The sequence below is a fragment of the Rhinolophus ferrumequinum genome, chromosome 12 (assembly GCF_004115265.2).
Source record: "Rhinolophus ferrumequinum isolate MPI-CBG mRhiFer1 chromosome 12, mRhiFer1_v1.p, whole genome shotgun sequence".
Lineage (NCBI taxonomy): Eukaryota > Metazoa > Chordata > Mammalia > Chiroptera > Rhinolophidae > Rhinolophus > Rhinolophus ferrumequinum.
The window spans coordinates 29,015,191-29,039,673 of NC_046295.1; the positions used below are offsets into that span (position 1 = coordinate 29,015,191).

Sequence of the window (24,483 nt, forward strand, 5' to 3'; positions counted from 1 at the left end):
ACAATCTAGTTAGCCAAATGTGGCTTGCAAAGGCCTTGTCTTTGAGCCCCACGGCGTTTCAACACAAATCTGAGTCAACAGTGAAAATTGAGGAAATGTCACATAATAATCTAGATTTTTCAATTGCTATGGAAAACCTAAAAATTATCACCCTCTTGGCTCTGTAGTGCCACTTGGAAAATATTGCTCCTTGTTGAAAGGAAATGGAGATAAATGCATTTCTTTTTCCTTTTTTCTTTTCTTTCCTTTTCTTTCTTTCTCTTTTTTTGTTTGTTTGTTTGTTTGTTTTTTGGTGGAAGTGTTTACTATGCAATACCTGGACATCTTCAGAGATTTACCGTATCAACCTGGCCCCTTCAGCCACTTGAGACTTTGCCCCCTTGCTTTAGAAGATCATAACTGCCGTTCCAGAAATAATACAGTAGAAAGATGCCAAAAACTCTTAAGATTTTGTTATTTACTAGCCGGGCTAACATATACAAGTCATTTAACTTCTCTGGAGTTCAGAGTCCCCTCAACTTCATAAAATGAAAATGCTGGACTAAGTAATATCTAAGGCACCTCTCAGCTTAAAATGCTATGATTTTAAAGTTTTATTTCTTATAAGAAAGCCTCCATGACATTACTATCACAAATAGGCACCCTATTAAAAGTAGCCACCATGTTTTTCCTCCAACCTCAGGCAGATGTCAGTGACTGTATCTGTCATTTTTCATGTTCACAGTGTATATTGTGGCTATCATAGCTTCAAAATGAAAACTCTGCTCGGATTCAACATGTGCCTTTAAAATACATTTATGTTGTGCATTTGTAGCTTCAAACTGATGAGGTCATGGCCCTGGCAGTCCTCATCAGTTATGAGCTGTACTTCAAGTTTTTTGCTGCCGATAATAGCTCAAGTACTAAAGCTTGCTAATGGAGCGACATAGCAGATTCAGGGGTAGCACCAGAAGAAAGCTGATCTCATTCCATAAAGTCTGATATGATTTTTGAATGAAAAAAATAAGTAAATAAATGGAGTTATAGGCGGTCCCTCTTAATAATTCCCACAGCACTGAGAACCATTACTGGGAACTGTAAAAATATCAGTGCCTGGCTGCCACACCCAGAGATTTTGACTTAATTGATCTGGTGGGCAGCCTAGAAAGAAGGAATTTTAAAGTACCTCAAATGATGCTAATGTGAAAATACTCATCTAATAGCAACTGTGCTGTGTAGACTATGAGCAATGGCTGGGCTGCCAGACACCAAAGATTGAAAAGAAACTGCAGTGAGATCAACTTCATAGTTTCCTTAGTGTGTCTAGTTTTTTATTCATAATCTAGCATGCTTGATTATATCATGTAAAAATTGTTCAAGGTTGAACAATGGAGAAGTTGGGGGGGAATTATGGGGTACTATTTTTAGCTAGATCTTTGGTGATTGTGTTCTGATATTAACTAAAGAGTTTCTGTTAGAGGAATTTAATCCCAGGTTTATACTTAAGCATAATTTTTATGTTGATACATGATATGACATCTTAATATAGTTTTAGGTTAACTGATGAAAGTGGCATTAAACTTATATAATTCAACAAGTAGACTATTCTACTGCATAATAGTTTTTGATTTTATAAAAAGTAAATGTTCACCACTCCTCAAAGAAAAGTGCTTTTAGAACCCTTGCATATGAGTTACATCCCAGAGATATTCTCTGTTGTTCTCTATGCTCAAAAATCCTATCTACATGTGATAGATATGAGAGCTATAAAGAAGGGAGTGACTCCAGAATGTATCTAGCTCTGCACTTTTTATTTTACAGATAAACAAATTGAGGTGCTTGATAACAAGTATTTGTCCCTATTAGTAGATGGCAGAACCAGAAGTAGAATACATGACCAATATTCTAGTCTAGGATTCCTTCTCCTATATCATTGGATTCCCATAAGTTCTCCTCCCTTTTCTGTGAAGTATTCATTCTGCCTTTTTTACTTGTCCCAGAACTTTGGCGTAATATGATACACATTGACATGTCTTAAATGATTCTTAAACTCTATAGTATTTTTGCATGTGATAATATAATGGTATCCTAGTTTAGAATGTAATGAGTCAGTGCAAGTTTGTTTGGATTTCTCTGTAATTAGCATCCAAAATAATACTTCCAGACCACGTGCCAGTGCATGCCAGAATTAAATATGTTGATCGCATCTTTGGTTGATTATTATGATCTTCTACTGCTGTTATACTAATACTTTTCCCATCTCCAACTGGCTTTACTTTTTGCAGCTTTGAGCAGTAATTCAGTCCCCTACGCCTCCCTGATTGGCTCTGTGTCCTCCCTCTCTAGCCAAACCACCACTCAGTCCATATATGATAATAACTCTCTCCCACGATTCGCTCGAAAAGGTCTAAACATCTTTGTCTCTTTTATTTTCTCTGTTAAAGCACTGTAATGGATGTCCACATTTTTCCATTTCCATTTCCAGATAAGCCTAGAGTCTCTTGTGCCTTTGCATTTCCATTCTTGTCATCGGGGGGTGCCTCATCTGGATAAGATCACTTTAATTATCAGAACACTGTCACCCATCCACTTCCTGCAAAGAATGTAAATTAGTTCAATTCTACCATCGATGTAGAAAAGTTCCAGAAATGGGCTCCAACACCTTGGTCCATGTGCATAATTATATCAGCAATGGAGAGTTTCTACTTCTAAACATTCTCATTTGTATTGGCTCCTCCATTAAGATCTTAGCTGACTGGAAGCCAACCTTCGTAGCCATGAATGCTAAAACATCAAAATTCACACCACTGTGCTAGAAGAAGCAAAGTAGTTTTTACTTACCAGAACCATTGATAATTTGACATTTGATATAAAAGAACTTACTGGGTGACTTTCAATAATGGCATAATTTCTAAAATGCCCATAAAGTAATCACATGTCATGTTGACTTAATGGTCATATGGAATGATAGGTTAGCACCCTCCAAAGAGTCCCAAAGACAGCGAATGTCAACATGGCTTCCAGTTTGAGTCCCTCCCTCATTCATTTTCTGCTTCAGAGGCCTCCCTGGGGGCATGCTAGTTCAAGTTTTATCTAGCCAGCTGGAATTTGTATCTGTAAGACATAAGTCAGCAATACTCTCTCTCATGTTGCTTTTAAAAAATTAATCTGAAAGAAATAAAATGTAAATCATATTAAAAGTAAAACATTGGAAAGACACGGGAATCACCAAAATCAGAAGTGGATTATTTTTAATAGAACCTGTGAAACTGATATATCTTCAGCTGGCCCGCTGGACTAAGATGTGCCCCTCCCTCTGTCACTCCTTTCTTTCTTTTTCCACCCGTTTCCCCTACTTGTTCTTTCACTATTGCTCACTTTCCTGCATTCATTTCTCATTCGTGGACAAAGATGTTTACACCTGAAGTAGATTGTAGGCGTATTGGGGTTTGAATAATGGGACCTGGGTAAAATACCATAAAGCTGTTAGGATGGCCATTTATTAATGTCCAGAAAAAGGTTGCAACCCCAACCTCTACAATCTGCTACTAGTGGAAACATTTTTGAAATTTAGTTTGGTGTCCGATTTTGTCATTATCAGTGATTATTGTCTATGAGCTGTGGTGCATGTCATTCTTTGTGTCCATGTTTGCATGTGAATGTCAGTCACCTCTAGGTTTGTGAAATATTAAAGCGATCTTAATCAAGTCACAATGTATACTGAATCCTGTAAAAAATTTGCTGTATTTTTTTATTAATCCTTTAAAAAAGTATATCAGACTATACATTTCATTTTTTTTTAACAAATTCGTTCTATTTTATTTTATTTACACCATCATTTCCTTTGCAGGTTCAGATGATTCCGGTTACCCTGGTAACCTTCATTCTTCAAGTTAGTTTCCCTTGATTATGCATAAGTCACTTTATGTTTCCTATCAAGCTACTATTCTTTCCCTTTTAGGCCTTTCTCAGTGTCTGTTTTCTTAGTTCACTTTACACCATTTAATTCCACACAATTTCCATTTCACACAGTGCAGGAGAAGGAGTTTGAAATGACATAATAGTCATTACTCAAAGCAGAAGTTGACATCAAGCCTGACTGTCAGTTTTCTCCGCTAGCTAACTGCATTGATTCATAGCACAATAACGCTTTCTTTTACACCAGGAGTGTTAGTTTGGGAATTATGCTTGGTGACTTTTCATTTGGCTACAAAATTCATCCTTCCAGAGCATGTCCTGCTTTGAGTAACCAAACTATCTGCCTGCTTCCTCACATAAAACATTTTTACTACTCACATATTTTCAGGCCATTTCTAACTATAGTATTTTCTATATTTTGAAATAGTTAGTATCATTTTTATTTGTTTTCAAATGTGTTTCTTCTTTCCTTTTAATAGGTATGGCTAGTCATCCTCCAATACCTATCTTGGAACTTGCAGATCACATTGAAAGGTTGAAAGCAAATGACAACTTGAAGTTTTCCCAGGAATATGAGGTAATTCAGTTTGTTTATGCTTAACAGTAATTTCAAGAGTTGTCCCCTTCTTCATGTTGACCATATTCTTGAAAATTAACTTTATCAGTCAGTGCCTTTTCTCTTAAATGTGACTCAGTATCAGATATAAAAGTGTCTGTTCAATCAATATAGTAGTTGCACTTTTAAATGGTGTTGAATATTTTATATTTGTTCAGTGTTACTTAATAAGATTGATTTATCTTTTCTGGGTTTAAGTTCATAAAATACACTGAATGAATAATCTTCCCAGTGTACCAAATGAGTGCCAAATACACTGATCAGTGGTGAGAATCCTCACTGAAAAAGAGAGAGGAAAGAGAATAAGTAGATTTCTCAGTACTCTTAGTTTTGCATGGCCTGACAACTCTATTATGATTGAGTGCCTATACATGATTGTACCCTTCATCTAAAATAATGCTAGATCTACTATTAAAGGAGTCAGTTCGCAGAAAGTTACTTGTTTTGAAGCAATGGCGAATGGAATGTTATCTTAAAATTTCAGAATCCACTAAGGTGCTGTGTGAATTCTTGATGCAAGTCAATGAAAAGTCTTTGTATATGGTGTGTATTTGGATATTGTGGCATTTATCCTGCAGAAAGTTGTAAAACTGTTATATTCCGGGTTTTCCGCAGAAATGGGGACACATAGTACAACCAATTCATGCCTTAGTGATAACCGAACCATTATTATTCTTTTAGGCCAAATTTAACTTAGCATAAGATTAGAATGTACAACTAAAATCTTGCAGTGGTTCTAAACAACAAAGGCTGTTGAGTTCCTGAGCAGCCCAAATTCTACTATAAACAGTTTCTACTGATTCACTTGCTAAGAATCTTAAGACACAACAATGTCACCTCTCCAAGTTTCTGTTGTATCCACCTTAAAGGAGGCTGTTGGACTATATAATCTTTCAAGCCCTACCAACTCTAAAATTCTGCCCTATCACATTTGGAAAGCTCCTCTAAGATGAACCCCAGCCTTATGTGGCTAGTGGGGTTTTCATGTAAGTGAATGTGGAACTGTGGGACCTGTGCCAATCTGGATATTTGCATGAACTTTCCAATGTTTTAAAATCTCCAAATTTTCATTATTTTAAATTACTGTGCTAGTTAAGCCAAACCTATCTGTAGCCCCATGCACCTCCACCCTCAAGAGCTGGATAGCCTTTTATTGAGTTTGTATACTCTAACATCTTTGTCAAAGATTTAATAGAACACAAGGGATTTTGTCTGGTTTGTTGTTTTTTTGGTTTGGATTTTTTTTTCCTCATTGGTTGAGTTATATTATCCTTTATTCTGGTCCAAGCATTCAGGAGAACATTTTCAATTTTATGAAACTCACACTGGGTTGTAAAATGTCTTACTTTATCAATTGGTCCTTCTTATTTCTTCCCTGTTCTTCCTCTTGGTCATAACGGCTCTTTATAAATTATTCAGTATTCTTTAAATCAGTTTCTGTAGTTTCTGGTTTGGGGCTTGAGGTTGCAAATTGAATTTTAAGAAAGAAAACAAGGCATATGAGGAATGCCACATGGGGCAACATAAAAACCTCTTAGTTAAGTGTCAGTTTTCACAAATCAGAAATCTTTCACCTCTCCAACTGTACTTTAGCATTATCCTGATTCTTCTTATTGTTTTGCTGTGACATGTTCTTCTTGGCCCATTTTAATATTTTATTTATAGTTATGAATGGCATAGTGTATCAGAAAAAGCTAAAATTTGATAGCTCAACCTGTGAATAAGCCATTAATTCACTCTCTACCAATATAACTTTAAACCACTGACAATACTTGCTTTACTCAAGCAATCTCAGTTGTATGCACTGACTACAATAACTGAACTCTTTTAAATATGGAATTTCTTCAGAAATGCTACATATAAAGATAGTCTAATGATACTCATTTAGTCATTTTAGCCATTAGATCAGAAGTGCTCCTTGAAAGTAGTTACACACTGCATGCTGGCATGGCTCCCGTTAAAAACTCCCCTAGTAGCCATTGACATGAAGCCCACACGGACTCTTTCCCGTTTATCATCATGGTGATCTTTGATTAAAGCTCCCTGGGCATGAATTGACTCTACTGTGCCTTAACAGCCATGAAGGAGATATTTAAGTGTTGTATTCATCTGTGGTAATAGGATAAAGGCCTCTACATAACATTTCAGGACACAGAGCAACACTGAAAAAAGTGTTGGCACAGATTGTGATCCACATAAATATGGATACATTTCTTGACTGTTTTTCAGTGAAGAAAACGGAGGAAAGGCACATGATTTTAAGCATCTCATTTGGTTGTAATCACTATAGTCATGTTTTTTCACACCTCTCAAAATGTGTGAAGATAAATTTGTTACTGTGATTCTAAGACTAAAATGGGGGTTAAAGGCATGAGGCTGTTTGCACTGATCCTGAGGTCAGAATAGGAGGAAGTAGGTTGAAATTGTAGCACAGCATTATTAAATCATGTGAAAGACTTATTTTACTGTAAAGGGCATTGGGCTGAGACATTGGATTCAATAGCAGGTGGAAGAAGGTACCTGAGAATTTAGCATAACTTCATCTTGAAGGTCGTTACATGTACTTTAGGTTTTCATTTTGTGATATGAGACTGCAGGGTCCTACTAGAATTCAAGTAGCCAGAATATAAGGATGGCATCTAGAATGCAGGGAAGAAATTCCTCCTTAAAGTTGATATCACTGTCAAAGTCAATACTTTAGGAGGTGAATCTTCAGAATGATTCAGAATAGTATGTGTAGGTCTTACCAAAGTCCTAGCTAATGCTATGTAACATCTGGAAGGCAAATTAAAATTCAGATTTCTGTTCCCTACACTAGAAATGCTGGTTTAGATCAGCAGTGGTAAACAGGGAAATCCATTGTATTTTCCCCAGATTTATTGCAGCAGAGTTGACATATGACATTGTATTAGTTTAGGGTATACAACATAATGAGTGGACATATGTATATATTGCAAAATGGTTACCACAATAAGTTTAGTTAACATCTATCACCTCACATAGTTACTATTTATTTCTTGCATTGAGAACTTTTAAGATGTGCTCTCCTAGCAACTTTCAAATATAAAATATAGTATTGTTAACTATAGCCATCATTTTGTACATTAATTCCCAGTACTTATTGATCTTATAACTGGAAATTTATACCTTTTGACCACCTTCACCCATTTTCCCCTTCCCCTACCCCCTGACTCTGGCAAGCACCAATCTATTTTCTGTTTCTGAGGTGTTTTTTTTTTTTTTTTTTCTTTCTTTCTTTCTTTCTTTTTTCAAATTCCACACATAAAGGAGATCATACAGTATTTGTGTTTTTCTGTCTGGCTTATTTTATTTAGCATAATGCTCTCAAGGTCCATCCGTGTTGTAAATGGCAGAATTTCTTTCTTTTTATGACTGAATAATATTCCATTTTGTGTGTGTGTGTGTGTGTACACACACACACACACACACACACACCCCATATTTTCTTGATCCATTCATCCATCATTGGACACTTAGGTTATTTCCATGTTCTGTCTATTATAAATAATGCTATAGTGAGCGTGAGGGTGCAGATGTCTCTTTGAGATAGTGATGTTGTATCCTTTGGATATAGACCCAGAAATGGAATTACTAAATCATATGGTAATCATTTTTAATTGTTTGAGGAACCCCCCATACTGTTTTCCATAGCGGCAGCACCAATTTACATTCCCACCAACAGTGCAAAAGGGTTCCTTTTTCTCTACGTGCTCGCCAACACTTATTTCTTATCTCTTTGTTGACAGCCATTCTAACAGGTGAGGTGATATCTCATTGTGCTTTCGATTTGCATTTCCCTTACGATTAGTGATGTTGAACACCTTTTCATGTATCTGTTGGCCATTTGTATGTCTTCTTTGGAAAAATGTCAATTAAGTTCCTCTGCCCATTTTTTAATTGAAGTGTTTGGGTTTTTTGCTGTTGAGTTGTATGAGTTTTTTTATATATTTTGGACAGTTAGATATATAACTTTGGACTTGTTAGATATATAATTTGAAAGTATTTTCTTCCAGGGAATGTCTATTTTAAAAGAGCACTTCAGGTGACTTTGATGTAGTTGCTCTGAAGACTTCAATTTAAGAAACATCACTGGTTTAGGATAGTATATCACAGAATATGACCCTCCAGTCTTCATTTCACCATTTCCTGAGATGGCAGATAAACTAGTATGTGAGATTCACTTGACAGTATCACAGCATTATCATTATTAATATTATCGACATAAATCCTGTTTATATTAGGCTGGTTATAAGTAACTACAGCCCACAGAATTTGCTTAAGGGAAAACAAAGGGTGTTTGTTTTATTTATTATACATTTATTTATAAGCGATCTATCTATTATAGAGCCAAAGGCTAATAATACAAGTATGCTTCAAGAACTGTTATCTGGAACTGGAGGATTATAGAGATTTCCTGATATCTTCTCTGGAAATCTCATCTTTGTGTTTCTTTGGGCCAGTTTCATTCTTCCCTCTGTATAGGCCAGTTTCTTGTTTCTCCCATTAGGTAGAAAACATGGCCTTTGATTGCTTTTGTTTACATAGAGACTCCCTCAAAAAAGAGAAAACCTTTTTCTTGTCAAATTCCAAATGCCAGAGAACAAACTCTGAACTCCAATTCACTCATTTGTTATGGAGACACACATTAGGACATAGCTGTTAACAGCCCACCCATAAAGATCTGGTTCTTTCCTTGAATTGGAGAGAGGGAAATTACTATGGAAGGGGCCTTCTGAACTAGAAGGATCTGCCAATATTATCTACCATACTACTACAGAAAAGTGCTATGCTAAGTGCTGAGAGGAATATAGAAGTTATAAGAAAGCTATACTTTCAGGATGTGTAGTAGGCAAAGATAGATATACATTAAAAAAAACAAAACAAAACAAACAAACAAACAAAAACAGGGGACATCCCAAGGAGCTAATCCTAAATACTAGTGGAATGATGCTGGGATTTGGTAAATGTCAGAGTGCAATGAAGAACTGGGAAATGTATTAAAGGAAAGGTGGTGCTGTTAGTAGAACTGGGGGAAAACTAAGAGTGAGGCGATTTTATCAAGGGAAGGGTCATAGACACGCAGGCAACGAATGTTCTGGTGGTTTCGTATTCAAAGTGGGAACTACAGGCCAGCAATCGTGGTATCTCCTGAGAGGCTGGTGGGAATGCAGGACATTGGGCGCTATCCCAAGCCCACTGAATCTTTACCTGCATTTTGGCAAGATACTCCGGTGATAGTTCTGGATGGTCAAGCCTATGTGCAGGTTTAGGGAGCACGAGGAAGGCTTCTTATGATGGAGTTAAGTGTTTATGGTGGAGAGTTTGGTGAAATGAAGAGGGGCAATAAGGGCAAGAATTATAATGAGCTTTCAGGGCCAAGCTCATTGGTGGGGAAGCGGGGGTGGGGGGGATTAATGGTGGAAAGGACGTGGGATTTGGACCCAGACAAATTTGTAGTTTGACTTGAATATACTGTAACTTATATAGCCCGGCACAGTTATATAATCCTCTGAGAGTTTCTCATCTGTCAAATGTGTCACCATGAGAATTAGGGAGTATGCAATATGTGTATAAATTCCAGGACACGCATATGATTTGTGTGTATATATATATATATATATACATATATATACACACACACATATATGATTTATACATAAGTACGTGTGTATATATAAGGGTGTGTGTGTATATATATACACACACACATACACTTGTATAAGGGGCTTAATAAATAGTAACTTAAAGGTTGGACTTTTTATACAGAGAGCCTAAGAAAGATATTTGTCAAGAAGTACTTATATTCAGTTATTAATAAGTGAATATAATCATAGTAAACTAATAAAGTAAACTAATACATTTACTAATATAGTAAACTAATGAAGTGTTTATTAAGCTCCTACAATGCACGCCCTGCGGTAATTTACTCTTTCTTCGAACAGACAGACATGCCAATGAAAAAATTATAATAAAATCAATCCTATGATAAAAGCTTTTACAGAGTATGATGAGAATACAAAGCATAATTACAAGGTGGTTTCTTAGAAAGTTAATCTGTCATTAATGTATATAATGGAAAGAAAGAAGGAGAAAATCAGGAGAGGAAAAAGAATTAGGGGATTATAAAGCACTTCTTAGTTTAGGAACACATATTCAAACTACCTAAGCATACAATAGCACTGTTAGAAGTACAGATGCTCTGACTTGTGCACGTTGGTACAACTGTCTTTTGCAATGTGAGGAATGAATGAAAGGGAAGCAAGCTTCTCACTTAGTTATGTAAATAAGTTCCTTCTTTTCTAGAAATAGGATTAATTCATTGATGACTCTATGTATTCACTTCACCCCCATTGGTCAACACCCTGACATAAAGCATCATGGTGATCACAAACAAGAAAAGCTACAGTCAGAGAAGATGTGAAAGTAGCTCCCAGTTTGGTTTTCAAGATATTAATACACTTTCCCATGGAAATAATCTCCTAGGTCACATATTCTACTTCAGATACTGTGTTTCCCGAAAAATAAGACCTAACCAGAAAATAAGCCCTGTCATGATTTTTCAGGATGACATCCCCTGAACAGAAGCCCTAATGCATTTTTTGGAGCAAAAATTAATATAACCCCCGGTGTCATTTTTGGCGAAACACAGTACATTATAGATTGTGTGTTATAGGTTGAGAGAATAACTCCTTTTTTAAACGCAGTTCCAATAGCAAATTTTCTTCCCGTTTCTAACAACTGACTAACAAATCCTGTCAGGGCACTTACACAGGCATGAACAGTTATCAAATATCTAGTTTCAAATTTGTCATCATTAACTTTTTTAGTAGTATTTTGTGAAACATATATGTTAAAATTACTCTGAAGAGAGCAGTCTTTTTAGTTGTGACTAGAGAGGGGCAAGAAACCGATTGACAGAAGGTCTACCAAAAGGACACTCTTGACCAATTTGTTCCCAATCATGAAGCCCAGTCCCAACGTCTTCGCTGTCATCCCTGGAGTTCTATTATCTTTGATATCACTGCTCATATGTCCTCAAGTATTTAGCATCCAAATGTGCTCAGAGTTTCTTCTTGTACTCACGGCAATGCCCTTATATCTCGTCTGTGCGGGTAATAATGGACCACTTATCGGAAACATTTCAGATATCAGTGTCCTGTACTTCTCTTTTAATAACTGCATTTATGTGGCACCGTTGTCTAGTAAGCTAAAATCCTCACCACACTCTACTGAGGTAGGTAAAGAAAAAAGATATATTATTTCCTTCACAAATAACAGAATCTATTAAGACAGTGCAAAGAGATATAGAGACGTTTAAACACATTGCTTAGATCTTATTTTGTAAATGTTTGGGAGCTGGACTAGACTTCAAAGATCATGTAGTTGAACCTCTCATCTCAGAGGTAAGGAACAAGAGGTTCAGAGAAGAGTGACTTTCCCAAGATCACATGCCTACTATGTGGTTGAACCAGGTCACAAATTTACACCCTCTTCTTAGAACACTGTACCTTAACTCACCTGCTCTAGAGATCTAAATATTTTACTCTTTGATCTCCCTGTGCCCTGGTTATAGAGTTCAGAAACCTAAGTCTTCAACTAGAACAATATTTATGTTAACAATTTCTGTGAAAATGTCATACTTATCAATTTGGATTACATGACTACCTCTGGAAAACCCAGTGGTTTTCCTGGCATGTTAAGAATGCATTGCTTTTCTCCATGGACAATTTCTTCATTCCCAGTGGTAAACATTGCATTTTTCCATAGAAGGGACAAAGTTGTCTGTCATCAAAGCAACGGCCACAAAACAAAACATTTCCATTTTCCTTAGGAAAAGGCTGTTGGTATATTTGACCATGTATGCCAAAGTACATTCATACATATAAAGCTTTCATTACTAAATGTTTTGTAAACCTGCAGCATCCGTAATGCAAAACCACGTGTCATATCTGCTTTCAGTTAGTTTATAATTCATGTGTAAACTCAGGAGAGTGAACATTCACTGGAGCACTACACAGACACAAACAAGAAACCACACACACACACACACACACACACACACACACACACACACACACACAGGACTTTTTTGCTAGCTTTGAATGCACTGTTTTTTTCTTGGAAGTGGCTCGTCCATTTTCTTGAATTAAACAAGTAGAGAATGACAGAGATCTATTTTTAGATATTATGCAAAGTTGAAGAGTGCAATAGATCAGGGAAAAGCCTCTATTTTTAAATATTTTTGACATATGAGCCACAAAAAATAGGAAGGAAAGAAGGAAGGAAGGAAGGAAGGAAGGAAGGAAGGAAGGAAGGAAGGAAGGAAGGAAGGAAGGAAGGAAAGAAGGAAGGAAGGAAAGAAAAAACTTGCTAGTTTAAACCAATATCATTAGCACTTACTATGTTGCCCTTTCCTTTAGTTAATCATTTTCTGTGTTCAGATACAATCTTCCCCTAATCAGGTGTCATGCCTTCTGTTTGCCATTGGCCACATGGCAACAAGTACATCACTGGGCACCACAGCAGGTGATTAACCAAAGTGTGTGTCTGGATCGATTTATAACCAAATATACAGCTCATAGAAACTGTTGTGATTAAAATTGCGAGGATCAACAACAGAAGTGAACAGAACAAAGAATGTCTTTCTGTAAAAAGAGCAGCTTTCCTCGGTCAACATGCCCACCTGATCTATCAGCAGTGAAGCCTTATTTTCAGGCCCTTTTCTCTCAGAAAATAGACTGTTATTATGTTTTGGCAGAGCAGAGTGAATACATTTTAATACAGACTCCTCATATGTAACTTAAAAGTACCTACTGATTAATCTCCCAGTGTAGTTTTTATAGTAGAGATAGACCTGCCAGTTGGCAATTTGAGAAGATGCTTTCTTTCTTTGTAGATAAAGACCAGCTTCACCAAGTAAGATATAAAGGTACAGAGAGTGCCTTCCCAGCTGGCTGCCATTCTGCATCTTGTAAACAAATCTAGTAGGACACAAAGACACAGCAGCTCACTCTAGAAGAAACACTGCGTTCAAAACCAGAGAGTGTGTGTGTTTGTGTGTGTGTGTGTGTGTAGCCTTTTAGTCTTTCTGAACTCGTGTAGTTGTTAGACTTCAAACTGCAATCAAATGCTCAATTTTCGAAGCTTATTTATATTTGGATTTTTTAATGTTTTTTTCTTGTACCTACTTCTTTTTTTTTTAATTAAAGTTTCTTGGGGTGAAAATTGTTAGTAATGTTATATTGATTTCAGGTGTACAATTTTTTATTACATCATCTATAAATCCTATTGTGCGTTTCCCACCCAGAGTCAGTTCTCCTTCCATCACCCTTCACCCTTTATATTTGATCCCCTTTACCCTCATCTCCCACCTCCCTGCTCCCTTACCCTCTGGTAACCACTAAGCTATTGTCTGTGTCTATGAGTTTTTGTTTCTCATTTTTCTTGTTCTTTTGTTGTTTTCGGTTTATATACCACATATCAGTGAAATCATATGGTTCTCTGCTTTTTCTGTCTGACTCATTTCGCTTAGCATTATAATCTCAGGATCCATCCATGTTGTCACAAATGCTCCTATTTCATCATTTCTTACTGCCAAATAGTATTCCTTTGTGTATATATACCACAACTTCTTTATCCATTCATCTATCAAAGGACATTTTAGTTGTTTCCCTGTCTTGGCCACCGTAAATAAAGCTGCAATGAACATTGGAGCACAGGTGTCTTTATGGATAAATGTTTTCAGATTTTTTTCGGTAGATATCCGGGAAAGGGATTGCTGGGTCATACGGTAATTCTATTCGTAATTTTTTGAGGAACCTCCTCACTGCCTTCCAGAGCGGCTGCACCAGTCTGCATTCCCACCAACAGTGTACAAGGGTTCCTTTTTCCCCACAGCCTCTCCAACACTTGTTACTATTTGTCTTGTTGATGACAGCCATTCTAACTGGGGTGAGGTAATATCTCATTGTGGTTTTTATTTGCATTTCTCTGATGATTAGTGATGTTGAGCATTTTTTCATATGTCTATTTACCATTTGTATGTCCTCTTTGGAGAAATGTCTCTTCAGGTCCTCTGCCCATTTTTCAATTGGGTTGTTTCTTTTGTTGTTGTTGAGTTGCATGAGTTCCTTGTATATTTGGATATTAGCCCCTTATCGGAGGCACTGTTTGCAAAAATCTTCTCCCATTCAGTTGTTTGCCTTTTTATGTTGTCGATGGTTTCTTTTGCTGTGCAGCTTTTAAGTTTGACATAGTCCCATTCATTTATTTTAGCTTTTACTTCCCTTGCCTTTGGAGACAAATTCATAAAGCGCTCTATGAACCCAAGGTCCATAAGTTTAGTACCTATGTTTTCTTTTATGCAGTTTATTGTTTCAGGTCTTATGCGTTAGTCTTTTATCCATTTTGAATTAATTTGCATACATGGTGACAGATAGCAGTTCAGTTTCATACTTTTACACGTGGCTTTCCAATTCTCCCAGCACCATTTATTGAAGAAGCTGTCTTTTCTCCATTGTATATTTTTTGCTTCTTTGTCAAAAATTATTAGTCCATATCTATGTGTTTTTATTTCTGAGTTCTCAATTCTTTCCATTGGTCTATGTGTCTGTTTTTCTGCCAATACCATGCTGTTTTGATTATCGTTGCCCTGTAGTACAAGCTAAAGTCAGGGAGTGTGATACCTCCAGCATTGTTCTTTTTTCTTAAGATTGCTTTGGCTATCCGGGGTCTTTTGTGCTTCCAAACAAATCTGATGATTTTTTTGTTCTATTTCTTTAAAAAATGCCATTAGGATTTTGATGGGGATTGCATTAAATCTGTATATTGCTTTGGGTAATATGGCCATTTTAACTGTGTTGATTATTCCAATCCTTGAGCATGGAATGTTTGTCCATTTCTTTGTGTCTTCTTCAATTTCTTTTAAAAATGTCTTGTAGTTTTCAGCATATAGGTCTTTCACATCCTCGGTTAAGTTTATTCCTAGGTATTTGATTATTTTTGCTGCAATTGCAAAGGGATTTTTTTTTTTCTTTTACGGAGATTTCATTGTTAATATATAGGAATGCAATGGACTTTTGTACATTGATTTTGTAGCTGGCAACTTTACTGTATCCGTTGATTGTTTCTAATAGCTTTTTGGTGGAGTCTTTAGGGTTTTCTATATATAGCATCATGTCATCTGCAACGAGTGACAATTTAACTTCTTCATTCCCAATTTGGATGCCTTTTGTTTCTTTCTCTTGCCTGATTGCTCTGGTGAGGACTTCCAACACTATGTTGAAAAGCAGATGTGATAGGGGACAGCCCTGTTGTGTTCCTGAACGTAGAGCAAAGGGCTTCAGTTTTTCACTGTTAATTATGAGATTAGCTGAGGGTTTGTCATATATGGCCTTTATAATGTTAAAGTATTTTGCTTCTATACCTATTTTATTAAGTGTTTTAATCATAAATGGATGTTGTATCTTGTCAAATGCTTTTTCTGCGTCAATTGATATAATCATATGATTTTTGTCCTTTACTTTGTTTATGTGATGTATCACATTGATGGATTTGCAGATGTTGAACCATCCTTGTGCCCCTGGGATGAACCCGACTTGGTCGCGATGAATAATCTTTTTAATGCATTGTTGCATTCGATTTGCTAGAATTTTGTTTAAGATTTTTGCATCTATATTCATCAGAGATATTGGTCTGTAGTTCTCTTTGTTTTGTGTTGTCCTTACCAGGTTTTGGTTATCAGGGTAATGTTGGCCTCATAAAGTGAGTTAGGGAGTACAGTCTCTTCTTCAATTTTTTGGAAGAGTTTGAGCAGAACTGGTATTAGATCCTCTTTGAAGTTTTGGTAGAATTCACTAGTGAAGCCATCTGGTCCCGGATTTTTGCTTTTGGGAAGGTTTTGGATGACTGATTCAATTTTCTTACTGGTGATCGGTCTGTTTAGATTTTCCAGTTCTTCATGATTCAGCCTAGGAAGGCTATATGTTTCTAAGAACTTGTCCATTTCTTCTAGGTTGTTGAATTTGGTGGCATAGTATTCTTGGATGATCCTTTGTATTTCTATGGCATCCGTGATGACTTCCCCTTTTTCATTTCTGATTTTGCTTATTAGTGTCTTCTCTCTTTTTATCCTAGTGAGCTTAGCCAAAGGTTTGTCAATCTTGTTAATCTTTTCAAAGAACCAGCTCTTTGTCACATTAATTTTTTCTATTGTCTTTTTGTCCTCTATTTCATTTAGTTCTACTCTGATTTTTATCATTTCTTTTCTTCTGCTGACCTTGGGTTTCATTTGTTCTTCTTTTTCTAGTTCTTTAAGGTGTGACGTGAGGTTATTTATTTGGGATTTTTCTTGTTTCTTGAGATAGGCCTGTAAGGATATAAATTTCCCTCTTAAAACTGCTTTTTCTGCATCCCAAAAATTTCAGTAGGTTGTATTTTCATTTTCATTTGTTCTATGTATCTTTTGATCTCTCTTCTAATTTCTTCTTTGACCTGGTCGTTCTTTAAAAGTATGTTGTTTAATCTCCATGTATTTGTGGGTTTTCCTGCTTTCTTTTTGCAGTTGATATCCACTTTCAAAGCCTTGTGATCAGAGAATATGCTTGGTATGATTTCAATCTTCTTAAATTTGCTGAGGTTAGTTTTATGTTCCAATATATGGTCTATCCTTGAGAATGTTCCATGTACACTGGAAAAAAATGTGTAGTCTGATGTTTCAGGATGAAGTGCTCTATAAATGTCAATTATGTGCATTTAATCTAATGTGTCATTTAGGGCTGCTATTTCATTATTTGTTTTCTGTTTGGATGATCTATCCATAGATGTCAACGATGTATTTAGGTCCCTTAATATAATTGTGTTTTGGTCAATTTCTCCCTTTAGTTCTGTTAGTAGTTACTTGGTATATTTTGGTGCTCCCTGATTGGGGGCATAGATATTGCTGACTGTTACGTCTTCTTGTTGTATAGTCTCCTTTACCATTATGAAACGTCCATCTTTGTCTCTTGTTACCTTTTTCACCCTGAAGTCTGTTTCATCTGATATCAGTATAGCTACTCCTGATTTTCTCTGGATACCATTTGCTTGGAATGTCAATTTCCACCCTTTCACTTTAAGTCTATGCTTATGCTTGTAGCTGAGATGGGTCTCTTGGAGATAGCATATGGTTGGTTTTAGTTTTTTGATCCAATCTGCTACTCTGTGCCTTTTTATTGGTGAGTTCAGTCCATTTACATTTAGGGTGATTATTGGTACATGAGTATTTCCTATCATTCTGTCTTTAGTTTTCTGGTAAGACTATGACTCCATTGTTTCTTTGCCGTTTTGTTGTTGTCTATTCTTTCTACATGGTGGTATTCTATGATGTTTCCCTCTGTTTCTTCTTTTATTACAGTATATATTTCAGTTCTGGATTTTTTTTTTTTTTTTTTTTTTTTTTTTTTTTTTTTTTTTTTTAGTGGTTACCATTAACTTTATGTAAAAGAAAGTTTAATATTTACAGTATTCCATTTTCTTCAGCATGCCTGCTTTCTCCATTCCCATATTCCAGTTCAGGCCTTTACTCTCCCCCTTTTTATGTTTTGGTTGCCACAAATTGTCCCTGTTGATGGTGGTCGAATAGACTCCTTTAGTATTTCTTGTAGTGCACGTTGTGTATTAGAAAATTTCCTCAGCTTCTGTATGTCTGGAAAGGTCTTTATTCCTCCTTCATAGCTAAAGGATATCTTTGCTGAATATATTAGTCTTGGCTCATAATTTCTCTTTTTCAATAGTTTGACTATTTGGTTCCACTCCCTCCTGGCTTGTAGGGTTTCAGCTGAGAGATTTGATGATAATCTAATGGGCTTTCCTTTGTAGGTTACCATCTTCTTTCCCTGGCTGCCTTGAGGATTCTTTCTTTGCCATTGGTTTTTGACAGCTTCAATAAAATGTGCCTTGGAGCAGGCCTGTTGGGGTTGAGGTAATTAGATATTCTATTTGCCTCTTGGATTCGAGGATCCAGTTGTTTCTACAAGTTTGGGAAGTTCTCATTGACTATTTGTTTGAATATACTCTCTGTTCCCTTCTCTTTTTCTTCTCCTTCTGGTATGTCCATTATTCTTATATTTCTCTTTCTGATGGAATCAGAAAGTTCTTGTAGAGTTCTTTCATTTTTTTTAAGTCTCAAGTCTCTTTCTTTTTCTGTCTGTGTCATTTCCAGGTTTCTATCTTCAATGTCACTGATTCTTTCCTCCATCTGGTCAACTCTACTACCTAAGCTGGCTATTTCATTCTTAATTTCTTCTATGGAGTGTTTAATCTCCAGAAATTCTGCTTAGTTCTTTTTTAAAATTTCAATCTCTTTGGTAAAATGTTCATGTTGTTCTTTGATTGTGTTTCTGAGTTCATTAAACTGCCTTTCTGTGTTTTCTTGCATCTCGTTGAGTTTTTTCAGAACTGCAATCTTGAATTCTCTGTCATTTAAGTCACATATTTCCATATCTTTAAGTTCATTTTCTGGAGACTTTTCACTTTCTTTCTGAGCTTTCTTGTTGCCTTGGTTATTCATGGCAATTAATGATTTATTATTTCTCTTCCTAGACATCTACAGGAGTGGGTTCTGCAACAGGTTGATAGGAAGAGGTCTTTTGTTTTCCAGTAGGTGTTGGTAGAATGTTTTATTTTCTCTCCGACTGCAGCCTTTTTTTCTCTCTCACACTGTAGTGTTATGTTTTCTCTGCACTATTCCAGCTTCTCACACAATGAGGGGATTCCCTGGAAGGTGGGCTTCTCCTCTGTTAACAGTTCGCCTGGGTCACAGGGCGCAGTGTCCGTGTGGGTATGCAGAGAGCTTTTGAAGTTCCAAAGCTCTTCTGCACCAGATTCAGAGCCGGTGTGTTTCAGCAGTTCTGTTTACCCCTCAGGGATCCGCCCAGATAGGTGGGGCCAGGGGCGGGGTGGGTTGTGAGAGGTGGCCCAGAGCAATGGCGGCGACCACCACCACAGCCGGTCCTGCTTGCACAGCTCCCTCCCCTCTGCCGGAACTAGTTGGGCTGCGAATCTGTGTCTGCGGTCCAGTTCTCAGAACAGCAAATATTCTGTTCTTTTGATCTGACACTGCTACTGTTCCGCTTCTAGCACCGGGCAGGTGGGGACCGGGCGAGCTCTGGGAGGGTAGGTAGGGGGCGGATAGTCTCAGTGGCTAAGGCTTCCGTTCTCGGCTCGGCAGTGAGGGCTTAAACCGCCATTTTCAGCCTTCTTCCCTCAATCTTTTCTCCGAGGTCTCTGCCGTGAGCGTTGGGTTCAGCCGTGTTATATGCTGCCCCGTCAGCCCTGTGGGCCATAAGCGGAGCCCGAGCAGTCCGAGTTCTTCCCTCGCCCGCAGCTGCGGTACTTCCGGGATGCAGCGAGCTCGGAGCACGGAGCCAGGTCTGCGTCCTGCGCCTGCGCGGCTCCATCTCCGCACTTCTCCCTTCCCCCCTCCCCTGCTCGCGCAATTTACCCATCTTTAGGTGAATTCAGTAGTGGGCCTCTTCATCGTGCCTGTCTGCTGTGCCGGGAGTCCTTTGTGGAGTTATTGTTTTTCAATTTGTTGTAAATTCCAGGGGAGATTTCCAGATGCTCATCTCACGCCGCCATTTTGATGACGTCTGTCCTTGTACCTACTTCTTTTTAACTTCAAGCATTTTCCTTACTGATGTTAAACTCCATATCTTTTATACTTGAGCCTTTTATTATTTTTTTTCTTCTTGGAGTCATACTCGTCCCAGGAGAATCCTATATAACTCTAGTTTTCTGTTTCTCAGTCCTTGTTCTCATGCGAGTTCACCGTGACAAACTGGCCCTTGACCCTCACTGGACATTGTTCAAATTGTCTTTCCACCTATTCCCATGAGGAGCCCAAGACTTTCAGGACACAATTAATCTTGAAGTGTCTCTAGTTCCAAAGTAAACTTTCAACTTCAGAGAGACTATAGCAAAAGTTTAAAAAGTGGTCACTTTTTGAGTTTTAGTTTTATTTTAAAATGAAGTTGGGATTTAGGGGCCAGCGATGTAAGTGCATTTAGAGAGATGCAGTAGCAAAAGCTGGAGAGAATTTTGAAGTCAGGAAAAACAAGTTTCATCTTTTGACTGTGCCAATTAGTAGCTATGTTGCTTGACTCTGAACCTGTTACTTCATCGTATATAGCTTTGGTTCTCTTATTTAAAATGAAACTATTAGTGTCTACTCAGGAGGTTGTTATGAAGATGAATATAAGTTACCCACGTGGCCTCTTGCCATTCTGTACGAAGCAAGCAAGTCGTAGATATAAATAGCCCTCGATACTGTTTTACTACACATGACCTACATATCAGTCACTGAATAACTGAATTTTACTCACAAGTCATTGTATCTTCTATAACATTCCCTTGTCCTCCTTCCAATAAAAGAGCTCTATGAAAACAATTAAAAGAAGGTGGGGGCTGATGAAGATGGAGGGTAGTTTGATTTCTGCAAAGTTATTTTCATATGTTTTATGTAATGGAATTTCTGGAAATTAAATCCACATTGCACATCCAGAAAAAAATCCTTTTCACTGATAAGGTGAACCTGTCCTCCTATTTCTGTTGTGATTTTAACACCCCAGACAAGTTGTTTACCTCCCCTAATCTCAGTTTCCTTATTTATAAGAATAACCATTTGCATGCCTTCATCTGTTTGACTTTTACTGGAGAAAAAAAAAAAAATCAAGAAATAAGTTCTGCCCTGGACGAGTCCATAGTCTCCTAGGAAAACTAGAAAAACTAAAAAGAGCCAATAATTATAAGAACATGGTGGGGATGAGAGTGGGGTCATTTATGAAGGCGCAATACTAAGGAGAAGCTTCCCAGACAGCATCTAAGAGTTACTGAAATTTGGTAAAAGTACAATACCCCAGGCCAAGTGAGAAGCACACACAAAAACATGGAGATAAGAAGAGGTGTGGCTTACACGGGGCACCCCAGTCTGTTCTGTGCCTATCACTGCAATGTCATGATGCTGAGAGATGAGATGGGAAGGTGATTACCCCCTTGAAAGATTGTAACAACATGCTAAGGAATCTACACTAGGTGATCTCAAAAATACTCTCAAGTCCTGGAAATGGTTTCCTGCTTGTACTCCTAATGCTGCAAGTACTCTAGGGACCAAATAAATGCATCTATTTTTATATTACTTGTGAGGACAACTTTTGGGCAGAATTTTAACAATGCTGCAGGAAGGAATTGGATCAAGGAGAGCCTGTTGCTACCCAACATAATAAGGATGCCTTTACTTATTTATGCATTTCTTTTAAAATTTAATAAATGGCAGTGGCAGTATTATGTGCCATGGTTTTTCTACTGTGGCTAAATAGTTTGTCATTCTATTTGAAAAGTAATTGTTCGACACACCACTATGTCAGGAGTACAGAGATGATAAAAGAGAAGTGTGTAAGCATTAAAATGTGACATGAACTTGTGGATTTAGCCATGCCTTGAGAAACATTTAGCCATCACAGATGCAGCAACTGGAGTATTTGGCTTTAACTAAGAAGTTCATGTATACAGCATAATCAGAACTGCATTATTTTTCACTTGCTGAGTAAGATTCCTAAATGGCAGGCATTCATCCTCATCCAAACTCCATCTCATGGAGATCCTTCAGTTAATTCATTTCCCCCGACTCCCATCTCCTTCCTTCTTTCTCCCTCTTCCCTCCTTCTTCCTCTCTCCCCTCTCTCCTTCCAGTTTTTCAGAACATTTCTTCATACCTTCTTCTTTGGTATTAAACTGTATAGCATTTTAATATCATAATACTAATGCCTAGCCTTTCTACAGGGCTTCATAGTCTAGAAAAAGCTTTGCAGGAATAATAATGACAGTAAACATTTGTATAGCACTTACCTTGTGCCAACCACTCTTCGCAACACATTAGGTGTATTAACTCGTGAAGTCCTTCCAGGTAGGTACTATTAATATTCCCGTGTTACATAAGAGTGTTCAGGAAATGTAAGTAACTGGACCAATTTGTCACACAGCTAGTAAGTGGCACAGTTAGGACATGAACCTGCATGGATTGGCGTCAGGGTCATATTCTGACCACAACAGTGATTGCGCTTATCTTCTGACTTTGACCAATTCACTAGGAAAATAAAGTGGAGAGGGGAAACAGAAGCAGATGTTTGAAGGATGGGAAGGTATAAAGATCCAGTCTTCACTCTCAGAGAACATAGTTGGTATTGACTTGTTAATGTCTTGATAGTTTAAACCATAGACCAGAGTCCACTTACTTATTTAGTCCCGACTATTAAAAAAAAGTGAAGACATATACTGGCAAAATGCCTTCCTCTAAACATATCACCAGTCAAATTCCAGCTTCAGTTAGATAAGACCCATGATGAAAGGAGAACTTGCTCAGTACCATAAATTAAGCTTTATCAATCTATTGAAATGATGTAGTGACATTTACCCTTATGGTTTTAAAAGCATTCTTTCATATATACAGAATTTTCTTTTAAGTTTCTGCAACTTAATGTCATCTAAAAGCTACTAAATGACTTGAAAAGATAGAAGCTGTCACTTCACAGTTAGAAGCTTGCCATCTTTCAAAATGGTAGGGGTGTACAAACTCAACACCTCCCTATATTTATTTCCATTGGCTTCAGGGTTCATTGTTGTTTTGTTTTAGCTCCAGCTTTTCTCTCTGTTAAACTGCACAGTATGTCACCTGGCATATAACTTAAAAAGCTGGATTGAGGAGGCAGAAGTTGAGCATGACACTGGTGATTTCACTGGGTGACCTTTATAAACTCTGTCTCTAATCTTGGAATTCTGTGTCTCATTATTATAAAATATGACTAAAAGTAGATGTTATAAAGGTGAGATTCTTTCTGATACTAGGTCTCTCATTGGTTTTCTCACTGTGGTGATGGCCCGACCCCCACCCTGAAGGCTTAGGTTGGATCTCTTCAATGGGTGTTCTTCAACTCAGGAGTGCAGATGCAGCTGAAGTGATTGAGAAACCATAATTAGCATAGTTAATGAACAGTGAAGTGCTGCCTCCCTTTGTATTAAGGTCAGTTAAGGTGCTGCATTAGCAAAGGTAGGAGAACTTGGTCTCCTTTTCTACCACAGTAATTAATTGACCTTCTTGTCATCAATTGAGACACTAGGAGAATACAAATGTTCAGTCTAAGCATCAGAGTCGGTAGGTGTTGCTGTGCAACTGGACATTGATTTCCTTTTTCTTTCCTTTTCTATTCCTTCCATATTGATCCTTCCTGTCACAGCTCAAGGATTCTCCCATTACCTTAAAAATTAATAGAAACTTTCCCAAAGTTTCAGAGGTTTGAATCAGTGTCATAAAGTTTCCACTATGGAGTTATATTTGAGGATTCCTAAAATTTTCTAATCTAGTCCACCCATGTTGTTTTACTGAACAGAAGACATTTTCAGGGAGCTTAAAGGGTGTGGCTAAAGCCACTCAGCCAGTTTCACATCTAAAGTTATGCAACAGCTGATGTTTTCTAGGTAAGCTCTCTACGTCAAAACAAACTAATGAATAAAGGGAGATGTTTTCTGCAAATAAAACTGTAGCAGTACATCTTAAAATCAAGGTAACAGGAAACATCACAGAAGTTTTGCTTTCTATATGAGAACCCAAATTACAAACAGTACCAGAAATTTAGGTAGTTATATCAAGGATTGCCATAAGAGGTGATTTTTTATTTATTGAAATAAACAAAATGGTTTATGGCAAAACATTTTACATGACATATTTTATGTATTTTTCTTTAACATTTCATTATTGAGCTATAAAACAAGTTATTATACAATTCATTATTTTAAAGGGTACAATTCCATGGATATACTTTATATTTGAATATCAAATGGGTATATCATAAAAACTCAAGGAGACCATTAAGCTTTTTTCTTTCCTACATTTTGGTGGAGATTTATATTTCTTTTGT

At 37.1% G+C, this 24,483-nt stretch overlaps 1 protein-coding gene across 1 annotated transcript in view; it reads left to right on the plus strand.

Annotated features, from left to right (window-relative positions):
* The window catches only part of PTPRD (protein tyrosine phosphatase receptor type D), a 488,669-nt gene that overhangs the window by 375,906 nt on the left and 88,280 nt on the right, over window positions 1–24,483 (plus strand). Inside the window, exons 26-27 of the mRNA XM_033122352.1 lie at window positions 3,830–3,871; window positions 4,377–4,474. Of these exons, the coding sequence (XP_032978243.1) occupies window positions 3,830–3,871; window positions 4,377–4,474 (140 nt within the window). The remainder of the gene's footprint in view (window positions 1–3,829; window positions 3,872–4,376; window positions 4,475–24,483) is intronic.